Below are 20,146 nucleotides of genomic sequence, written 5' to 3' on the forward strand. Positions count from 1 at the left end.
ACCGTCCAGTTTCCAAAGTGTCAGTACAGGTTGTTATTGTACAGGTTGTCATTGTACCGTAATCTAAATAAGAAGCTGTTCTTCTTAACTGTCTTCAATTCAAATATATACTATATATATATATTTTCCCTTGAGGGAATGCCATGTGTGGAGTGGCTCATATAAAACAGTAGGTCTAGACTTACACATAGATAACTACAGCAACAGAGGACAGGGACGGAATTCAACGTCATACGACAGCCATGTATGGTTAAATAAAGGTTTAAAGGGTAAATAAATACAATGTAATCCATGCGGGTGGTTTGTCTGGTCGGGTCTGGACTTTACCCACGTACCCCACCAGGCTGTGTGTATGTGTGTGTCGTTTGTACTTACCCACATACCCCGCCAGGCTCTCCTTCCTCTCGTCCAGGGGGTCATGGAAGTCTGCGTTTAGGGGAACCATGGTACTCTGACCTATGTGCATCACTACTGTCCCGTTCCACTCATACGCCCCCACTGCTCCCAGCATCACAACCTCCTATGAATGAATGAATTAATTGTATTTAACAACTATAAAATACATTTGCCTCAGCCATGTGAGTACAACAATATGTACAGTATCTGTCTTTTCAATAATCCTGTTTTTCGAAAATTACACATCTGTGACAGACATAATTTTGTATTAAGGACTTTAATAAAATGTATTTATATAGCCCTTTTTACATCAGCAGATGTCACAAAGTGCTATACAGAAACCCAGCCTAGAACCCCAAACAGCAAGCAATGCAGATGTAGAAGCACGGTGGCTAGAAAAAACTCCCTAGAAAGGAAGGAACCTAGGAAGAAACCTAGAGAGGAACCAGGCTCTGAGGGGTGGCCAGTCCTCTTCTGGCTGTGTTGGGTGGAGATTATAAGAGTACGTGGTCATTAAGGCCAGATCGTTCTTCAAGATGTTAAAACGTTCACTGATAAACAGCAGGGTCAAATAATAATCACAGTGGTTGTAGAGGGTGCAACGGGTCAGCACCTCAGGAGTAAATGTCAGTTGGCTTTTCATAGCCGAGCATTCAGAGGTCGAGACAGCAGGTGTGGTAGAGGGAGGGAGAGAGCGAGAGAGAGAGAGGGCCGAAAAAAGCAGGTCTGGACAAGAGGACATTGTTCCTAATACAACAATGCACACATAAAAAAATGAAAGAGTCAGATGAGACAACAGCTCATAGAGATACTAGAAAGCTTTGAGTGAAGGCTGAACCAGTGACCACAGTGAGAAAGACCACTGTCACAATGCACTGTGTCATGTAGCCATTTCCCCCACAGAACATGAAGAAGAAGACCCTGCTTCATGAATACAGGAAGACAGGACAGGGTAAAGTATTTCACAAGATGGAACTGGGTCGTTCCACAAAATAAGTGCCTTTTGCGTCCATTTGTTTTAATATGGTGAAACTATTCCTTAAAAAATGTTTTTCAAAAGAAACAGTGAACATCTAATAGTCAATTCAGTAAAAGCAGCTGAGCTGGTGTTATGTGGTGGAAAACTGAGCGGGTTGAAAATAACATGTCAACCCTGTTGCCCATAGATAAACAAGCTATGAATGTTTTAACGGTTACATTTTTTGTTGTTGTGAAGCTTGCATTCAATTGTCACCCTCTGTTGCACACAATACGCTTCTATTAGCACTGTCACAAGGGGATTTATGGCTGATTTAAGAAGAAATTGTCAACCCTTTTACAGTCAACCTTGTTACTTTATTTGGCACTTAATATGCACTTACTATAGTCATTTTTATTTTATTTTACCTTTTGAGATGGGAAAACATGCTTTTTATTAAGTTGCACATGTGTTCTTTATGACAGAATGTAAAAATTAAGTGAAACCAAAAGTTTAAGTAGAACCCTTTTGGTTCCTGGTAGAACCCTTTCCACCAAAAAGGGATCTCCTATGGGGACAACGGAATAATCCTTTTGGAACCCTTTTTTGTAAGAGTGTAGAGCATGTTCACTCCAACTCATCTACAGAGGGGAAATGCCTGATGAATGCACATAAAGGTTTGGGAGAAAAAAAGCTATTTGTTTGTTCAAAGTGAACATCCTCTCACGGAAAAGACATCTCTTGTTAGTTCTCCTCTCCCCCACAGCACAGGTCTCTCTGGGCTGAGAGAGGAGAGGAAAGAGAGGACAGAGGGTCCCTCTGTCTCCAGAACTTTAGTTGGATCATGGCGAACCAGCACAGGGATAGACGAGATGGTGAATGAAAGATCTCACTGGCCACACACCGGTCGAACCCATATTGTTTCCACGTCATTTCAATGAAATTCATTTCGATGAAATAACGTTGGACCAACGTGGAATAGACGTTGAATTGATGTCTGTGCCCAGTGAATAACACAACACCCACCGTCGTTCTGTACTGTATCTGACTGGGGCCAATCAGCGGGCAGTCACAGATTCACAAACATGATATCCTAGAAACCGATCCCCACGGCAATATGCTGTACCCTTTAGCCCAGTGGGCTAGGACAGTGGGAGTACACTATTAAAAGAGAGTATTTTGAAACATTTGATAGATTTATGCAATTAGTTGCCATTGGGTGTTGGGAAAGCCTAGCTGCATATTTCAAACTGTTTCTTTTAACAGTGTAGGACAGTGGAAAGCAGGGGTAGAAGGAGTTAGTTGGTAGGAAAGGGGAAAGGGAAGCAGGGGTAGAAGGAGTTAGTTGGTAGGAAAGAGGAAAGGAAAGCAGGGGTAGAAGGAGTTAGTTGGTAGGAAAGAGGAAAGGAAAGCAGGGGTAGAAGGAGTTAGTTGGTAGGAAAGAGGAAAGGAAAGCAGGGGTAGAAGGAGTTAGTTGGTAGGAAAGAGGAAAGGAAAGCAGGGGTAGAAGGAGTTAGTTGGTAGGAAAGAGGAAAGGGAAGCAGGGGTAGAAGGAGTTAGTTGGTAGGAAAGAGGAAAGGGAAGCAGGGGTAGAAGGAGTTAGTTGGTAGGAAAGAGGAAAGGAAAGCAGGGGTAGAAGCAGTTAGTTGGTAGGAAAGAGGAAAGGGAAGCAGGGGTAGAAGGAGTTAGTTGGTAGGAAAGAGGAAAGGAAAGCAGGGGTAGAAGGAGTTAGTTGGTAGGAAAGAGGAAAGGAAAGCAGGGGTAGAAGGAGTTAGTTGGTAGGAAAGAGGAAAGGAAAGCAGGGGTAGAAGGAGTTAGTTGGTAGGAAAGAGGAAAGGAAAGCAGGGGTAGAAGGAGTTAGTTGGTAGGAAAGAGGAAAGGAAAGCAGGGGTAGAAGGAGTTAGTTGGTAGGAAAGAGGAAAGGAAAGCAGGGGTAGAAGGAGTTAGTTGGTAGGAAAGAGGAAAGGAAAGCAGGGGTAGAAGGGGTAGAAGCTCTCTACTGTTAGAAAGCCGGATCAACTAAGAATACCTAAGAGTGAATTAAACTATTTTGAAAAAGCAATTAATGGAATTAACTGGAATGATCTCTTGTCCTATACAGACGTGGAAGCTGATAGTGAGGTTTTTCTATCCACAATCCAGGCTACAATAAATGGTTTCCTAAAGAAAATCAAATCCAAACCTGGCCAAAAGAGCACTCTTCCTTGGCTAAATGGAGAAATTTGGAAATTGATGAAAGAACGAGATTATGCTCTAAAAACAGCCCTAAAATCCAAATTAGAGCATGACAGACGTAGGTTTACCATGTTGAGAAATAAGGTGATGAAAGAAATCAGACAGGCCAAGGCAAACTTTTTTATTAACATAATTGGTGAGGCAAAGGGAAATTCTAAATTGATCTGGGAGAATCTAAAAAAGTTAACAGGGAAAGACCATAGTAATAATGCAAAAAGACTAGAAATCCTGGTGAATAACAATCTAACACAGGATGGAGTCGAAATAGCAATAGCCTTCAATTCCTACTTTATTGACTCTGTCAAGGTACTGACACAGAACCCCTCCACCGGTTTATTGGGCTCAGTGCTAGTGAATGACGCTCAACCTGTCTTCATCATAAGGGAGGTTTCTGAGTCAAAGGTGAACAGCTCACTAAAGAACTCTAAATCCAAAAATGTGTTTGGGCTGGACTCTACCTTTCTTAAAAACTACAAAGAGTCACTCATTGGCCCCATTACTAAGGTCACCAACACATCTATTGGTCTGGGGGTGTTTCCAAGGGTATGGAAGTCAGCCATAATAACGGCCATCTTTAAATCGGGCGACCCTGCTGATGTGAGTAACTACAGGCCCATTAGTATACTACCTGTAGTGTCGAAGGTTGTTGAAAAGTGTGTAGCAGAACAACTGATTTCCCACCTCAACAACAGCCCCTTCACATTACACTCCATGCAGTTTGGCTTCAGAGCGAAACACTCCACAGAAACGGCCAACTGCTTTCTTCTGGAAAATGTGAAGTCCAAGATGGACAAAGGGGGCGTTGTTGGGGCTGTGTTTCTGGACCTAAGGAAGGCTTTCGATACTGTTAACCATGAGATTCTCATCACAAAATTGTCCAAGTTCAACTTTTCCCCCGATGCCTTGAGATGGATGAAATCATACCTTGAAGGCATAATTTCTTAGCTATGATGTGGGCGTGCCCCAAGGGTCAATACTGGGGCCCCTCCTGTTCAGCCTGTACATTAATGATCTGCCTTCCGTCTGCACTGGGTCTGAAGTTCAAATGTATGCAGATGATACAGTGATATATGTGCATGCAAAGAGCAAACAACAAGCTGCACAAGAACTCACTACTGTAATGGTCCAGGTTACAAAGTGGCTCAGTGACTCGTGTTTGCATCTCAATGTGAAAAAAACAGTTTGCATGTTCTTCACAAAGAGGGCAACAGATGCTACTGAGCCAGATGTCTATGTGTCAGGGGAGAAGCTCCAGGTGGTATCTGATTTTAAGTACCTTGGAATCATACTTGATTCCAACCTCTCTTTAAAAAGCATGTGAAAAAGGTAATTCAAATAACCAAATTCAACCTAGCTAATTTCCGATTTATACGAAATTGTTTGACCACAGAGGTAGCAAAACTGTATTTCAAATCGATTATACTCCCCCACTTAACATACTGCTTGACTAGTTGGACCCAAGCTTGCTATACAACATTAAAACCTATTCAGTCTGTCTACAAACAGGCTCTCAAAGTGCTCGATAGAAAGCCCAATAGCCATCATCACTGTTACATCCTCAGAAAGCATGAGCTCCTGAGTTGGGAAAATCTTGTGCAATACACCGACGCATGTCTTGTATTCAAGATCCTAAATGGCCTAGCTCCCCCTCCACTCAGTATTTTTGTTAATACAGAAAACCCAAACATATGGTAGCATATCCACAAGGTCTGCCATGAGAGGTGACTGTATAGTTCCCTTAAGGAAAAGCACCTTTAGTAAATCTGCTTTCTCTGTGAGAGCTTCCCATGTCTGGAATACACTGCCATCAGACACACATAACTGCACCACATATCACACTTTCACAAAATGCATGAAGACATGGCTAAAGGTCAATCAGACTTGTGAACATAATCCCTAGCAGTGTATTGCCGCATTCCATGTTGTCTGTTGTCTGTAGCTTGTGAGGTGTGGAAACACTTTGTTGTTTTTATGGATTTTGTCTTGTTGCTTTTTGTTCTATGTTGCTCTGTCTGTATGCTACATCTTGCTTGTCCTATGTTGCTCTGTCTGTATGCTATGTCTTGCTTGTCCTATGTTACTCTGCGTGTGCTCACTGTTCAATGATTGTCTATATTGTAATTGTTTTTAATAACCTGCCCAGGGACTGCGGTTGAAAATTAGCCGGCTGGCTAAAACCGGCACTTTTACTGAAACGTTGATTAATGTGCACTGTCCCTGTAAAAATAAAATAAATAAACTCAACTCAAGGAGTTAGTTGGTAGGAAAGAGGAAAGGAAAGCAGGGGTAGGAGTTAGTTGGTAGGAAAGAGGAAAGGAAAGCAGGGGTAGGAGTTAGTTGGTAGGAAAGAGGAAAGGAAAGCAGGGGTAGGAGTTAGTTGGTAGGAAAGGGGAAAAGAAAGCAGGGGTGTGTTTATTACGAACACCGTTTACCGTTTAAGAACCAAACGGAAGCAAGCAGAGCAAAACAAGAGCTTCTATTGGACAAATGTATGTAGGTCCCTCCTCCCTTCAAGTTTGCTTCCGTTTAAGAAACGTTTTGCAACAGAATCGGCGTAATGAATACGTCCCAGGAGTAGAAAGAAACAACAGTAGGTAATGTGGACTCACCTTAGAGGTGTGGGCACTAAAACCTGCCTGGGACATCTCCATCTTAAACGACGAGGTGTAGTTACCTGACGTTGCTGTGGAAAGGTTGTTCACATTGATCCATTACTATACGGTCACTCCCACTGATCCATTTTCATTGGAACTGTCTACGGACTGTTTTTAATGTCGTTATTGTTTTAAATTGTACGACTGTGTGGCTGTTTGGATGATAACTCACTTCCCCTTGGGGATGAATAAAATACAATCTCATCTCATCTCTTTTTATTTCACTATGTAGAGAAGAACTGTTATCACTGAGATCAAAGTAACACAAAGCATATCTTCATGATTTAAATAGAAGAAACTAGCTCAGCCTACCCTCCAAGGCAAAGATCCTGCTTCCCAGAGCGTCGACGATGGTAAGCAAGGCAAACTCATCGGACACATTGAAGAAGTGATCTCCCACAGGATCGCTGGAGATGTTCTTGATCTCCTCAATGAACTTTTTCACCTCATTGATGCTTCTGTTGTTCCTGTTGTAATCCCCGAGCACCTGAAGAGAAACAAATAGTGTAGTTTTTATTTTATTTATTTAACTAACCGTTATTTATACTGGTAAGTCAACTAAGAACAGAATCATATTCGCAATGACGATATCAAGTCTGAAAAACAGTCCTCTATATACAGACTGTGGTCCATGTAGGAAACAGGAATTGAACCCATAACTCTTGGCCTGCCTGGGCTGGAAGATTCCCAGTTGCAGACTCCCAGTTGGAGGATTCACTTACTGCTTATTCTCTCCTGATTCATAGAAGCCTCTAACCAGGATTTCTGGAAAATCTGAGAATTTTTGGAAAGTTCCCGGGATTTTGCAACCCTCATACCAAACCATCTAAACTACGTGATAGATGGTGTGTTTATTTGAGGTCTGTTAGGGATGTGACTGTGATCTTGTCCTGACTGAAAGGTATGTTACAGCTTTTACTGTGGTGAGGCTATTGTGGTATTAATATTGAGGTATTATGGTTTCGGTGGCCTTATACTCACAGCAATACCGAACCTCTCAATGTCGTCTTTCTCGCATTCTGCGGTGACACTTTTGAGGTTATGCGAGTCATGTGACTCTCCATCCGTCACGATTATCATGACCTTCTTGACCCCGGGCCGCGCCCCTCGCTCCACCGTGAAGGCCTCTTTCCTGAATATCATAAATCATTTTTAACTCACTTCACACGCTGTACAAGAAATAGACGCACTTAACTGAGTGGAACACTAAATTCAACTGAACTCAATTAAATGAAGTACATTTTTTGTAAACTGAGCAGGACCATAGTCTTGTACTGCACCTTGCCGTGTCAATACCCAGGAAGGTCATGGTCCTGACACCCTGTTGCTGTTCAAGATTCATCACTTTGTCCAGGAGGGATTGAGTGTTATTAAACTGGCTGAGGTTCACATTGTGAATGACTTGCTCTCCGTACGACACAATGCCCACCTGGAACAAAAAGACGGGATTCAGACAGACCGACAGTCACTCAAACGTACAAATTCACCCTCATCTCACTCGCTCCCTTCCCTTTTAACCTCCTTTACCCACATCTCACTCTCTGCCCTTCTCTTCCAGTTCCCTCTTTTCTAACTGTCCCATCCTGTGGCACACTCCAACACAGTCTTATAAGGAAGGCTATGTGGTTTGGTCTGGTGAGTCTAATGTGATGTCATTCTGTTTATATAGCATGCAGGGTACTTATCCGGCTACGGAATATGGGATCTATAAAGGGAGAACTTTGTAGGACAATATTTTCCAGTGCAGCACAGAGGAAAACTGTAATTTCACCATTAAGCTAAACCACTGTGAACCAGCTCCTCTCCAGAGGCAGGGGTATTTTAAAAAGGACTCTCCGGTAACCTTTATTTAACACATAATGCACTTGAACGTTAAACTAATAACAGTATGAGTGATGATTTAACAGTGGTTCTGAGACTTGTGACTGTAATGAATAGATGATCATAGTATGCATGCAACTCAAAGGCAAGGCAACGACATATTATTATTATATTGTGCTGTTACATAATTAAAAGACAGTGAATTGCAATTGATGCTGCAGGCATCTTTCTATTCCCTATCCCTCCTCTTTTCTCTATCCATCTCTCCCTTCTATCCCTCTCTCAGTCATGTCCCAGAGTTGATATTGTGTTCTTAAAGGGTCCTTTGGTGAAACTGTTTTACCTGGCTGGAACCATAAAAGGTTCTTCTACAGGGTTCTTCTACAGGTACCTTCATCTAAAGTGTTACCCATTTTTTTTCTTCTAGTATACAGAAAGGAGAAATCACCTGGGACAGTTTAGGTCCAATTTCGATATTTTTCAGAAACTTGACCAGGAACTCAATGATGCTGTTCCACGGCCATATGCTATTGGAGCCGTCGAGCACCATGACAATGTCAAGCTCTTTGGCACACTCTGGAATACAAGAGGGATTCAAATAATGTGGCCGTTATGATCTGTGTAACACAACCAACATATCACATATTACACGCAAAGTAAAAATTTAGTTGGGAAAACATTAGACGTGTTTTGTACGTCAACGTTTAAACTATTATAGCCACAGTTGCCAACCGTTTTTATACAATAAATGCATTAAACAGTTGGTTTGTGCAGTGGAGAGAGGTGAAGAGAGGGAGAAACACTACAATACCAAGAAGCTCTCCCATCTACAGTAGACCCTCTTGAGTCTCGTTAAAAAGGCCTCGTTCCAATATCCACACTACCAGAGTATACTACTTGGAATACCACTTAGAATGAAGCAGTGGACATGCATTCTATTGGACATGCATTCTAAGTGGTACAGTATGCCAGCATGGATATTGGAACACAGCCACAGACTACACTATAATGTGCTTAGAATGCATGTCCAATACAGTGTCTGATAGTGAGAGTACACAGAGGTGGAAAGCTGTATGTCATCTATGCTGAGGCTTAATAGTCTACACCAGGGTTGCCCAACTGGCGGCCTGCGGGTGATTTTATTTGGCCCCCCCAAGTTTTCTGACCAAATATTTGTTTTTACTTGTTGGACATAAAATACCATAAAAACACCAGCAAATCAGCTCCAAGGGATTGTACTTCTGGAAATCTGTTCCAAAGTATTCCCACGCATAATGGAGAGACATACTGCAATGTGATCGTATACAAGGTTTGAAATGATTATGTTTTCGTCAAATATTACATCTGTTCGGGATTGTTGCTGTCAATGTGCAGTGTTAAGACAGCGATGACAAGTCTCTCGAAAATCTGTCCTAACTTGGGCATGCATGGCAGCAAGAGACTGGAGAGTAGTTTACACTAAGTGGAATTCTCTTATGTACACAAGCAATGTTTCTCTCTGGGGCCACGTGGCTCTAGGGGTTGGTTGGTTAGGGGGTGAAGAGAGGAATGGGTTGGGGGGGGAGGATGTAGAGAGAGAAACCTCTGCTCTAGTCCTATCTGGGGTAGGATGTAAAAGGAACACCAAGGCGAGGGATCATGCAGCTCTGGTCTGACTGTAGTTATCGGTGTGTGTGTGTGTGTGTGTGTGTGTGTGTGTGTGTGTTTGTTGTCCTGTACCTTGCACTTGCGGGCCGATGGAGTTGAGTACCTGGAAGTTTGAGCTGACGTTGGTACAGACCCCAGAGATGTACATCTGCTGACCACACATGTAGCCGTACTGGGGACCACAAGCCTAGACGAAAGTAGTAAACACACACACACACGCACGCGTCACGGCGGAATCTGAAATAAGGTCATTAGGACATTCCCTCTGAAACTTTTTGAAGACGCAGCGCTGACGTTACCTCATCATGAGGCCATGAACGCCACACACACACATGCACACTGGGTTAACCTGGACTCAAAGTAACTGACTCTCCGAAGCACAGGATCTGATAGGCTAGGACTCTCTAGTCAACAGTCCTTATATGAGCAGTGAGGTACAAGCCCAGTGAAGAGAGAGAGAGAGAGAGAGAGAGAGAGAGAGAGAGAGAGAGGGTGCGTGCGTCACAGGAGGTTGGTGGCACCTTAATTGGGGAGGACGGGCTTGTGGTAATGGCTGGAGTGGAATAGGTGGAATGGCGTCGAATTCATCAAATACATCGAATACATGGGTTCCATGTGTTTGATGCCATTCGATCCTTTCCAGCCATTATTATGAGCCGTCCTCCCCTCAGCAGCCTCCACTGGCGTGCGTATGTGATATATATGTCAGCTCTACATATAGTAACAACCGTACTGGCTCTTGCAATCCAGAGCTGACGTCTAGATTCCCACATGGCCTCTTACCAGAAAGCCTCCTTGAGGGTTGGTAACCAACGTCGTTCCCATGGTCATGTTTTCCTTGACTTCGTGTAAGTTAGGAATTGTTGTGTTTTCTGGGAAAATATGGAATAAATAAATAAAGTCAGTGAAAGAAAGAAAGAAAGAAAGAAAGAAAGAGTCCTTGAAGAGAATGAACAGCTGGTCAAATTCCTCTGTCCATTTTCCCATAGGCAGAAAGACAGACTACCCTTCCAGAACCATGGAACTCTCCGGACCCCACTTATCACGATGTGCATTACTGACATGTAGCTATTTATAGGATAGTTATCTACCTCAGATAATTATGCATAAGGCTATGGGCTATTTCTACAGTCTTTACCGATAAAAGCATACACGCATCTTTTGTTTTCCAGCATAAATACTGTAGCGTAGTTAGCAGTGTGTGCTGAATTTGTCCTGTGTGGTTGTAAGAGAAGGGCTCTAGCTACACCGGGGGTTGTGGGTTCAATTCCGACTGGGGGTCACAAATACTAAAATGTATGTGAATACACCGTTGGAAGTCTCTTTGGCTAAAAGTGTCTGCTAAATGGCATTCTATGTATAATTAAATGTGCTCTCTGTCAAGAAGCATTTTTCAAAGACGTCTTATGAGGAATCATGTAGGCTACTCTCATAATGTACTCTCTCTGCACTCATAATTCACGTCACGTCCAGTGACCGCAGAACAACGCACCGCCCTGTCAAGCTGTAGGATAATACAGCCATTGTCAGGCTCACACCGTATATGACCAGAATGTATGGTGGACAAATATTCTTATCATTTTACCGGAGAACATTACAAAAGATAAACTGTATAAAAAAAATACATAAACAATAGGTATAAACATCAAAATACTTAACAAAACAACAGATAATGTCAACAGAATTTGTTGCAGAATGTTTTAATGTATCCCCAAAATTAATTGATTTAGTTCTACTAAATTGATTTTAGTGATCCTAATTCATCTCCACCCTGCCTTTTGGAAGTGAGTCAGTATCAGGGGTGGGGGTGAATGCCATTTCAATTCAGTCAATTCAGTTTACTTCCTTAATCGACTTCATTGAAATGGTATTGACCCCAGCCCTGTTCAGTATCGAGTCAGCGCCATCAGAAGCCCTGAGGCATGGTGAATGAAGCGCATGCAGCAGAGGAGGCATGCTGGTTATCTGGTTAGCATGATATAATTATGAGTGAATGAGATGAGACATTAAAATCCTGTTTATGTAGTGTCTTCCTGTGCTCCTGCTTTGGCTCACGTCCTGTCCAGCACACAACGCAGGGAGTCCCAGACCAGCACACTGGACGATACGAGGCTGTGTGTTAGGGGCTAAAACCTCAACTCAGACGCAGCTAATAGAGGGAGTATCAATAACAATCACCTGCACCCACATATGCAAACACATACACACACTATAAACGAGTGCTCACCAGGCAGCTCCAGTTTGATACATTTAGGGTTTGGTCCTTGATCCACAGGGCATTTGTAGACATCTCCAGTCCGTTTGGCTGGCTGGCCGGCCAGGGGAGAACCTATAAGTACCCTTTAAAGACAGAAACAAGGGAAGAGGTTAGTATTCCATACCCACCCACCATAAACAAAGAAGCAACAACTAGAGTTCCTCTCAGTGACCTATTGTTGGGTTTTGTGTTTTACCCACGAAAAAGTCCATTTCATTTTATAACAAAAATGATCTAAAATGCTTGTTGTGCAGTGGAAAGTACACAATTTAGCACTTACCCCTACTATGTTTACTCGTCCTAACATTGTTTATGTATTTCTGAGTGAGTAACTCATGCTCTACATCGGAATACAGCTTGTTAGCTGGGCTCTGTTGTTGTGAGTGTAATCTGTGTGGTCCAGTGCTGGTTCTCTCTCAGCCGAAATCTTGTGGGTACGATATAATGCTAAATGAGCTAGTTATCTGCTAGCACGTAAACAGTTTGCCTAATCAACATGCCACTCTCCTAATGACCGCTGATCAACTAAAGAGGGTGCAACCAGCGGGAACACAGTCGGCTCTCTGGAATCACAGCCATCTGAGAGAGAGAGAACGCAGTCATCCTATCAAATCTCACCGCTAAGTGACACACTGCACAGAGAACAGACATCTGTGCCTGATCCACACCGGCCTGGCTCACTTCCAGCAACAGCACTCACTCTAAATGAGAGCCTTCAAATGGAGCCATGCCATCTGTGAATGATAACTCACCTCACATCTACAGTAACCCAGGTTAAGTAACATAGGCATCTAGACACAATCTCTCTCTCCCTTTGTCTCCAATGGAGGTTTCTGTGAATTACCAACCCAAATAAGGCTCCGTTCCAATATCCACACATACATACTACTAGCATACTTTTCTTAGAATGAAGCTATGATATGACCATATATTCTAAGGTGTGGTATGGATGGATAATGGAAGGATCATATCTTCATCAATCGTATACATAGGTATCTGGTTAATAGAATGTAACTGGAACGATCAGGTCTTTCTTTACATTATCTCTGTGTGAAATTGACAGTGTGAAAATGCCTTAAAGTGGTATGCAAGTATGGATATCGGAACATATAGCCCTTGTCACTCTTACACAATGGTATCTGTGTATAAGTGAGAGCAACTGGGCCTATAGGAGCCTTCTCTACACGAGAAAGCTGTGGGATCGTTCATCGTTCCTCATCACAGTTGCTCCTGCTGATTGAGAAGGACTAAATCACTGGAACTGATCCCATATGAGCTTTACAAGCCCATTCCAGCTGAATGTATGGGGATAGTGAGCTAGTTAGTTAGGGGCCCGGGGTCACACTGTAAGGGACTCCAGTAGAGAACTATACAGACCGGCTGTCTCTCTGTCTGAGGAGGACTGTTCATTTCTCTAAACGAGGCAGATGTAGTTTACTAGCATGTAAAAAAAAAAAGGGGGGGATAGTGAGCTAGTTATTTAGGGGCCGGGATCACACTGTATGAGCCTCTAGTGGCGTAGTATAGGGATCGGCTGTCTCTCTGTCTGAGGGAGACTATCTTTCTCTAAAGGGAGGCAGACTGAGTTTACTAGCATGTAAAAACGTGCTCCTTCACCAATTAAGAGAGGGGCCACAGACGTGTGGTTTCACGGTGCCTTTACTGGCAGACTGGGTGCATACTCTGGTGGGTTGTTTCCACTTAACAGGCGGAGGGAGGGGGGACTCTTTATGAGACAGACTGTGTTAACCTGCAGGCCTAACTGATACACTTGGAGGGACGGAGGGAGGGACTCTTTATTTGAGCTAGTGTCTTGACCACAGGACTACACTCTTAGAAAAAAAAGGTGCTAAGTGGAACCATACAGGCTTCTTCAGTTTGTCCCCATTGGGGAACCCTTTTTGGTGCTGGGTAGAAGCCTTTGCAAAGGGTTCTACATAGAACCATCTATGTAGGGTTCTTCAAAGAACTGCCTGTATATGGTTCTAGCTAGAACCCACTATGAAGGGTTTTGCCGAGAACCATTTTAACATCTAAAGGTTCTTCCAAGAACCGTCTATGAAGGGTCCTACCAAGAACCATTTTATCTTTGGAGGGTTCTTCCTAGAACCCTCTATGAATTGTTCCACCAGCCTTATTAGTCTAATAATAATTATTATTATTATTACATTATTCTTTTCAATTATGTTCTGATTGAATCTCTTCAGTTTTTGTTGGAAAGCAATACATTGAACAAAAATATAAACGCATTATGCAACAATTTCTATTTTTTTACCGAGTTACAGTTCATCTAAGGAAATCAGTCAATTGAAATACATTCATTAGGCCCTAATCATTGGATTTCACATGACTGGGTAGGGGCGCAGCCATGGGTGGGCATAGGCCCATCCAGACTGGCCCACCCACTGGGGAGCAAGGCCCAGTCAATCAGAATTAGGTTTTCCCCACAAAAGGGTTTTAATACATACAGAAATAGTCCTCAGTTTAATCAGCTATCCGGATGGCTGGTCTCAGACAATCTGGTGAAGAAGCCAGATGTGGATGTCCTGAGCTGGCATGGTTACACATGGTCGTACTGCCAAATTCTCTAAAATGACATTGGCTTATGATAGAGAAATGAACGTTCAATTATCTGGCAACAGCTCTGTTGGACATTCCTGCAGTCAGCATGCCAATTCCACGCTCCCTCAAAACTTGAGTGAGAAAACTGCACATTTTAGAGTGGCCTTTTATTGTCTGCAGCACAAGGTGCACCTGTGTAATGATCATGCTGTTTAATCAGCTTCTTGATATGCCACACCTGTCAGGTCGATGGATTATCTTGCCAATTGAGAAATGCTCACTAACAGGGATGTAAACAAATTTGTACAAGAACATTTGAGAGAAATAAGCTTTTTGTGTGTATGGAACATTTCTGGGAAATGTTATTTCAGCTCATGAAATCATGGGACCAACACTTTACATGTTGCGTTTATATTTTTGTTTAGTATAGCTAGCTAAATCAGCCATTAGCTAAGCCATCAGAAGCTAGATAGAAGGCCTCTGCCATTCAACTGTATTAGGGCAGAATTTTGGAGTGACAGTGGAATCAACCAATCACTTTTTGTCAAGTATGGGTAGATGCAGCCCAATAGAGCGACAGGAGTATGTATAAGCGGGTTTGTCCGAAGGAGTGGGTGTATGGAAAGCAAATCAGCTAATTGAGCAGATTTGTTGCCGATCAAGAACGTTTTGAGTGGCTGATTGGGCTGCAGGACGAGTCGATAAGCCGGCGACCAGTGCACTGGTCTGCCTGCCGAATTGAAGTGCTTTATACTGAGTATCATGGTGGTAGTAGTTGTACATTTCGAGTGGGAAATGCTTAGACTAATGGTTGTGTTTTTGTAGGCTACCATAGGTTGTGTAAGCAGTGTGGTTATGGTTGTTGGTAGCATTATCCGTGTAGGTGCCTATGTCCCTTATTAATAGTGAGTGTGCAACTTTCAAACAACCACCCCCCACTCTTCCCTACCAGCGAACCAAGGAAATTCTGACGAGCGCGACGAAGGTTTAGGATGTTTTTCAACGAAAGTAAAGAACAGTAATGTTACGAGTAAAGTAGGAGGCGCAGGTTTCAATAGGCGATAAGATATTCATGTTTCGTGAAAGGAGCGTACATACAGTATTTGGCCTGGCGAAGTGGTTTTATATGCTGGTTGAATGGAAGCTGTATGATTTACTCTGCTGGTCTCGAGAAGAAATGACGTGTCCAAATTGTCCGAGACCGAGTAAAAATATATCCGACACTCTAAACCAAGTATTATATGGTTCTATTTAGAACCCTTCTTGCCTTGCAAAGAATAATCAAAATAACCCTTCCTTCCAAAAACGGTTCTTATGATGTTAAAGGTTCTAGATAAAACCATGTGCCTTACAAATAACATTTTTTTCTGATTTTGGTAAAGACGTTTGAAAATAGTAGAAACAGTCAACGTTACAGGGAGGGACCCATCAGTCATGTCATGATTGCAGTCAGTATTGCAAGATACCTCAATGTTGAAGTTGTCTAGTTAACAGGAAACCAAACTACTGTTGGGGTCAATTCCATTTAAATTCCAGTCAATTCAGAAAGTAAACCAAATTCCAATTTGAAATGCTACTAATTGAAGAGAATTGGAATTTGCATTGCATGTCATTACAAGTCCAAAAATGCATGTAGCAACTGATTGCCCCTTACATACTTTGAGCGTTTCCTTGAGCCTGCCTGGAGTGCCAGATGGGCGGGGTTTGGGACGATTCCATTGGTTCCATGGAACCAAGCTAAATCAAGGGCAGCTTAAGTATTTCAAAGAAAACTATCACTATGTGAACCCAGGTCTGGTGGATGATAACACGAGTTGACTCACCATTTCCCTTCACTGTTCTCAAACTGCTGGACTGAGTATCCAAACATGTCCTCCAGCGAACCATTGAAATTCAGTCCATTCTTGTCATCCACGTTAAACGAGAACACACACGGTAGCAACGCTGCAAGAAAATAAAACTTTTGTTAATATAGAGCAATCAAAAAAAAATATTGGAGAAAAGAGCTATATGCTTTTAACAAGAATCATGTTAACAAATTGTGTAATTTTGTACAAATATTGCAGTGTCAATGAACTTCCTTCATATTCACAGAGAAGTTATTGGCAAGCAGAAAGAAATGATATGCATAAATAATTATACAATATGTTTCAGGAAACAAACAAGAAGCAATAAAAAGCCAGTTGCGCAAATACAGGATGATGAACCGCTTACTTTCCCCACTTTCAGCACAATTTGCTTTATAAAACATGTTCCGTGGGTTTATCAAAACATTTTCTAAACGTTTTTTTTTCTTTGTATATTGTTGCTATGGCGATACGAATGTAATGTTTGTCATGCAAATAAAGCATTGTGCATTGAATTATATAGAATACAAAAGGTGGTGAGGATGGGAGTCAAATATGGAAATCATAGCCATATCTACTGTACAGAGAGTGCCCTTCCAGTGTCAAAAAAAGCCAGAGAAATGTCATCATAGAATGCTAAGAGAATTATGTCTGTCAGAGACCCCCTCTACCTCCATTGACCATTACCATCTGACTTTCTAGGACCCTCAAACTCAACTCTGGATCTCGAAGCCAGTTCCACTGCATTTTTTCATTGGGACTGATTTAGACCAAGGACACCAGGTGGGTGCAATTAACAGGTAGAACAGAAAACCAGCAGGATCCGGACCTCGTAGGGCACGAGTTGAATACCCCTGCTCTAGCACAATGACTTCTTCTCCAGACCCCATCCTCAGTCTGCTACTGAGCTACTGAACTACAATACATAGTCGCTAAATATCAAAATATAGTCCTCAACGACATCTCATTGTGCTTCTGCCAACAAGGAGCCTTTTAATTTTTGGAATTTCCCAGAGTATTGTATTAAATTCCCGGATTCGTGAGGGAGACTTGGGCCAAGAACATGGGCCAAGAAACAGGGTAGTAGGGGTGACAAAACACAAAGACCAAACACAGTAACACACAGAGGACACTTGTCCTCTAATGAGTATGATTGAACATCCCACAGCCAAACATACCAATAACATACTGTAGCAGCCTACAGTATATGGAGATCAGCTGTGGGAGTTCATATTCACTTTATACAACGCTTGGAGTTAAACACAGATCCATGCAGGAAGCCTTCCCAGCAAACCCGGAACATTCCCTGGACGTTAGTTGACATTCACATTACGTTCTAGTTAGGGTTTTATCTAACATTTAGATGATAACATCCCAAAACATTCAAATAATATTTTTCATAACAAAATGTGTTTTTTTCAGAAAACGAAATATTCTTGGAAAGTTCTCCTAACATTCACTAATATGTTATGCACAGCATCTGTAACAACCACCACAGAACATTTCCCTATGGTTCTTATTAGGTTTCCAGGTAATGTAATAACACAATGTCCCTAGTAATGGTTTTAGAACATACTGCCGCAAAATAAAATGTGGGAGCAATAGTTCTGAGAAAACATTACAGGAATGTTCTCCTAATGTTCCCACAACCTTGAAATAGTCTGGGAATCTTTAAAGAACAGATAAAATGTGTTCTGGAAACATTCTTGTAACATCAGGCAAATGTTTTATACAAACATTATATAATCATCAGCACAACTGGACAGTTGTTATGTTATTATAACTTTTGGGGCAACCTAATGAATGTTCTGTGAACATTCACAGAACCAATTTTGGTTTGCTGGGTTAGTCCATGATGTATTTGTAACAGACAAACAGAAGCAAATAAAGAGATCAGTGTACTGTACTGCACTCTACTGTAGCGTGTGTCAGAGAGCAGAGCAGACATGGTCAATATGAATGGTTCATGTGCAGGCCACAGGCCTTCCTTACAAAGCTCACGGTATGTACTGTAAGTGTTCCCATTTCCAGGCCACTCTCCAGTTCCAGTGCTTCATCTACTTTGGTGGCGCACATTCTGTCAAACAAGCCTTTATAGAGGCCTCTTATTAAACATATTAAGTGGTCTGTACACTGCAACCACTTGGACACCATGGCCCTTCCTCCAAACGAGTCATTCTCTTTGCATCAGCTCTTCTCTTTCCTGAGTGTGAATGCTCCCAACTCCCTGAGACCAAACTAGACATGGTTGTTCATCAGTCTCCGTTTTTCTTTGCATCATCACCACCACCACCTCTGTCCTGAGTTTGAGTGGTTATCTTAGGAAGCAACTTTTATGAGAAGGATCTGTACTTTGCACCAGCTTTGTTCTGTCCTAAGTCTATCCTGTCATTCAGTATGTTGTGGACAGGACACCAGACAGGACATGGATGGTCATCAGCCTCTGTTTTCTTTGCATCACCTCTGTGAATACAGTACATACCTAAGACACGACTGGACATGGTTGGTCTTATAATCAGGCTCTGTTTTCTTGGCATCACCTCTGTCCTAGTCTCACAAAACCAGACACTTCCTCCCATACTGTAGCTCGGAAGCAAGTCGGTTCTGTACGCATTTAGCCTGGGGACGAGGAGAACAGTTTGAATGGCCCTATGTCCCTGTCTGTAGCCATCATGGATGTGTATGGTCATCAGTCACTCTTTTGCTAGGGAGCTGTTCTTTGCACCACCCCTGTCTGAACTGAATGCCTCTGTGAACATCAGCACGGACATGTCTGTTGTCTTTGGGAGCAGACGTTTTATTTGGGGGGTATGCAATGATTTGGGAGCTGGATACACATGATGAGCTTCCCCTGCAATCTCCGATGTGGCTTGTAAACAACAGACATCGGCGGCATCCCAAATGACACCCTATTACCTACATAGTGCCCTACTTTTGAACAGGGCCCAAAGGACTCTAGTCAAAAGTATTGCACTACATAGGGAATAGGGTGCCATTTGGGACGCAAGCGATGTCTGTTTACAAGCCACATCGGAGACTGCAGAGGAAGCTCAGCTTGTGTATCTAGCTCCCAAATCGTCGGCCAAAGACGGCCAAAAGGCACAGATATACCCTAAGGTGGCTCCCAGAATAACCAATCTCATATCCATCGTCTCTGGACACTGAGCACAGGATGGAGGAGTAAGTAATTACACATCCCATAATCAAATAAGACACGGTGATGCAGGTTACACGGTGATAGGGCCTAACAGCCTAGTGCTACCCCCAAGCTCACTAACAGATCTTAACCAAATGAAAGACATATGCAGTGGATAATATGGTGGATAACATTTGAGGACATTTGTGGATAACAATGCTCTTGATTGAGTGAAAGCTTTAAAAAGTAGAAGACACACAGGCTGGGACGTAACTACATATGAGGCCCCCGAAGTCCGGACCTCGGTCATTTTAAAATAAACAAATGTATGTTGTACACAATAAAGAAAGTCAATTACGGGTCAACATCTAAATAATTCTTCCAGGTTGGATCAAAGCTCAGAACGCTTATATTCTTGATCTGACTGAGTTCTAATCCGCCTGCCTCTTTGCGAATAATTGGAATCATGAACAGTGGTTTGTTCGTTATGTTCGCCTGTCCCCCCCAGATTTGCCTCCCGGATTTGCATTTTTACAAGCACATTCACCACTCTCTCTCAAACGGCTAACTCCGCCCTCTCGCGACAGAGGCCGAGGGCCTGAGACGTGAAACAAACCACCCCAGCTAGGAGTC

At 42.6% G+C, this 20,146-nt stretch overlaps 1 protein-coding gene across 1 annotated transcript in view; it reads right to left on the bottom strand.

The window, feature by feature from the left end:
* The window catches only part of LOC106561820 (integrin alpha-1), a 68,189-nt gene that overhangs the window by 18,063 nt on the left and 29,980 nt on the right, over positions 1 to 20,146 (bottom strand). The window contains exons 2-11 of the mRNA XM_014126079.2: positions 16,354 to 16,474; positions 11,939 to 12,051; positions 10,495 to 10,583; positions 9,784 to 9,898; positions 8,513 to 8,640; positions 7,524 to 7,672; positions 7,225 to 7,375; positions 6,556 to 6,730; positions 6,199 to 6,272; positions 376 to 520 (exon numbers count right to left, since the gene is read on the bottom strand). Coding sequence (XP_013981554.1) covers positions 376 to 520; positions 6,199 to 6,272; positions 6,556 to 6,730; positions 7,225 to 7,375; positions 7,524 to 7,672; positions 8,513 to 8,640; positions 9,784 to 9,898; positions 10,495 to 10,583; positions 11,939 to 12,051; positions 16,354 to 16,474 — 1,260 coding nt within the window. The remainder of the gene's footprint in view (positions 1 to 375; positions 521 to 6,198; positions 6,273 to 6,555; positions 6,731 to 7,224; positions 7,376 to 7,523; positions 7,673 to 8,512; positions 8,641 to 9,783; positions 9,899 to 10,494; positions 10,584 to 11,938; positions 12,052 to 16,353; positions 16,475 to 20,146) is intronic.

This window comes from Salmo salar, chromosome ssa01, assembly GCF_905237065.1.
Source record: "Salmo salar chromosome ssa01, Ssal_v3.1, whole genome shotgun sequence".
Classification (NCBI taxonomy): domain Eukaryota; kingdom Metazoa; phylum Chordata; class Actinopteri; order Salmoniformes; family Salmonidae; genus Salmo; species Salmo salar.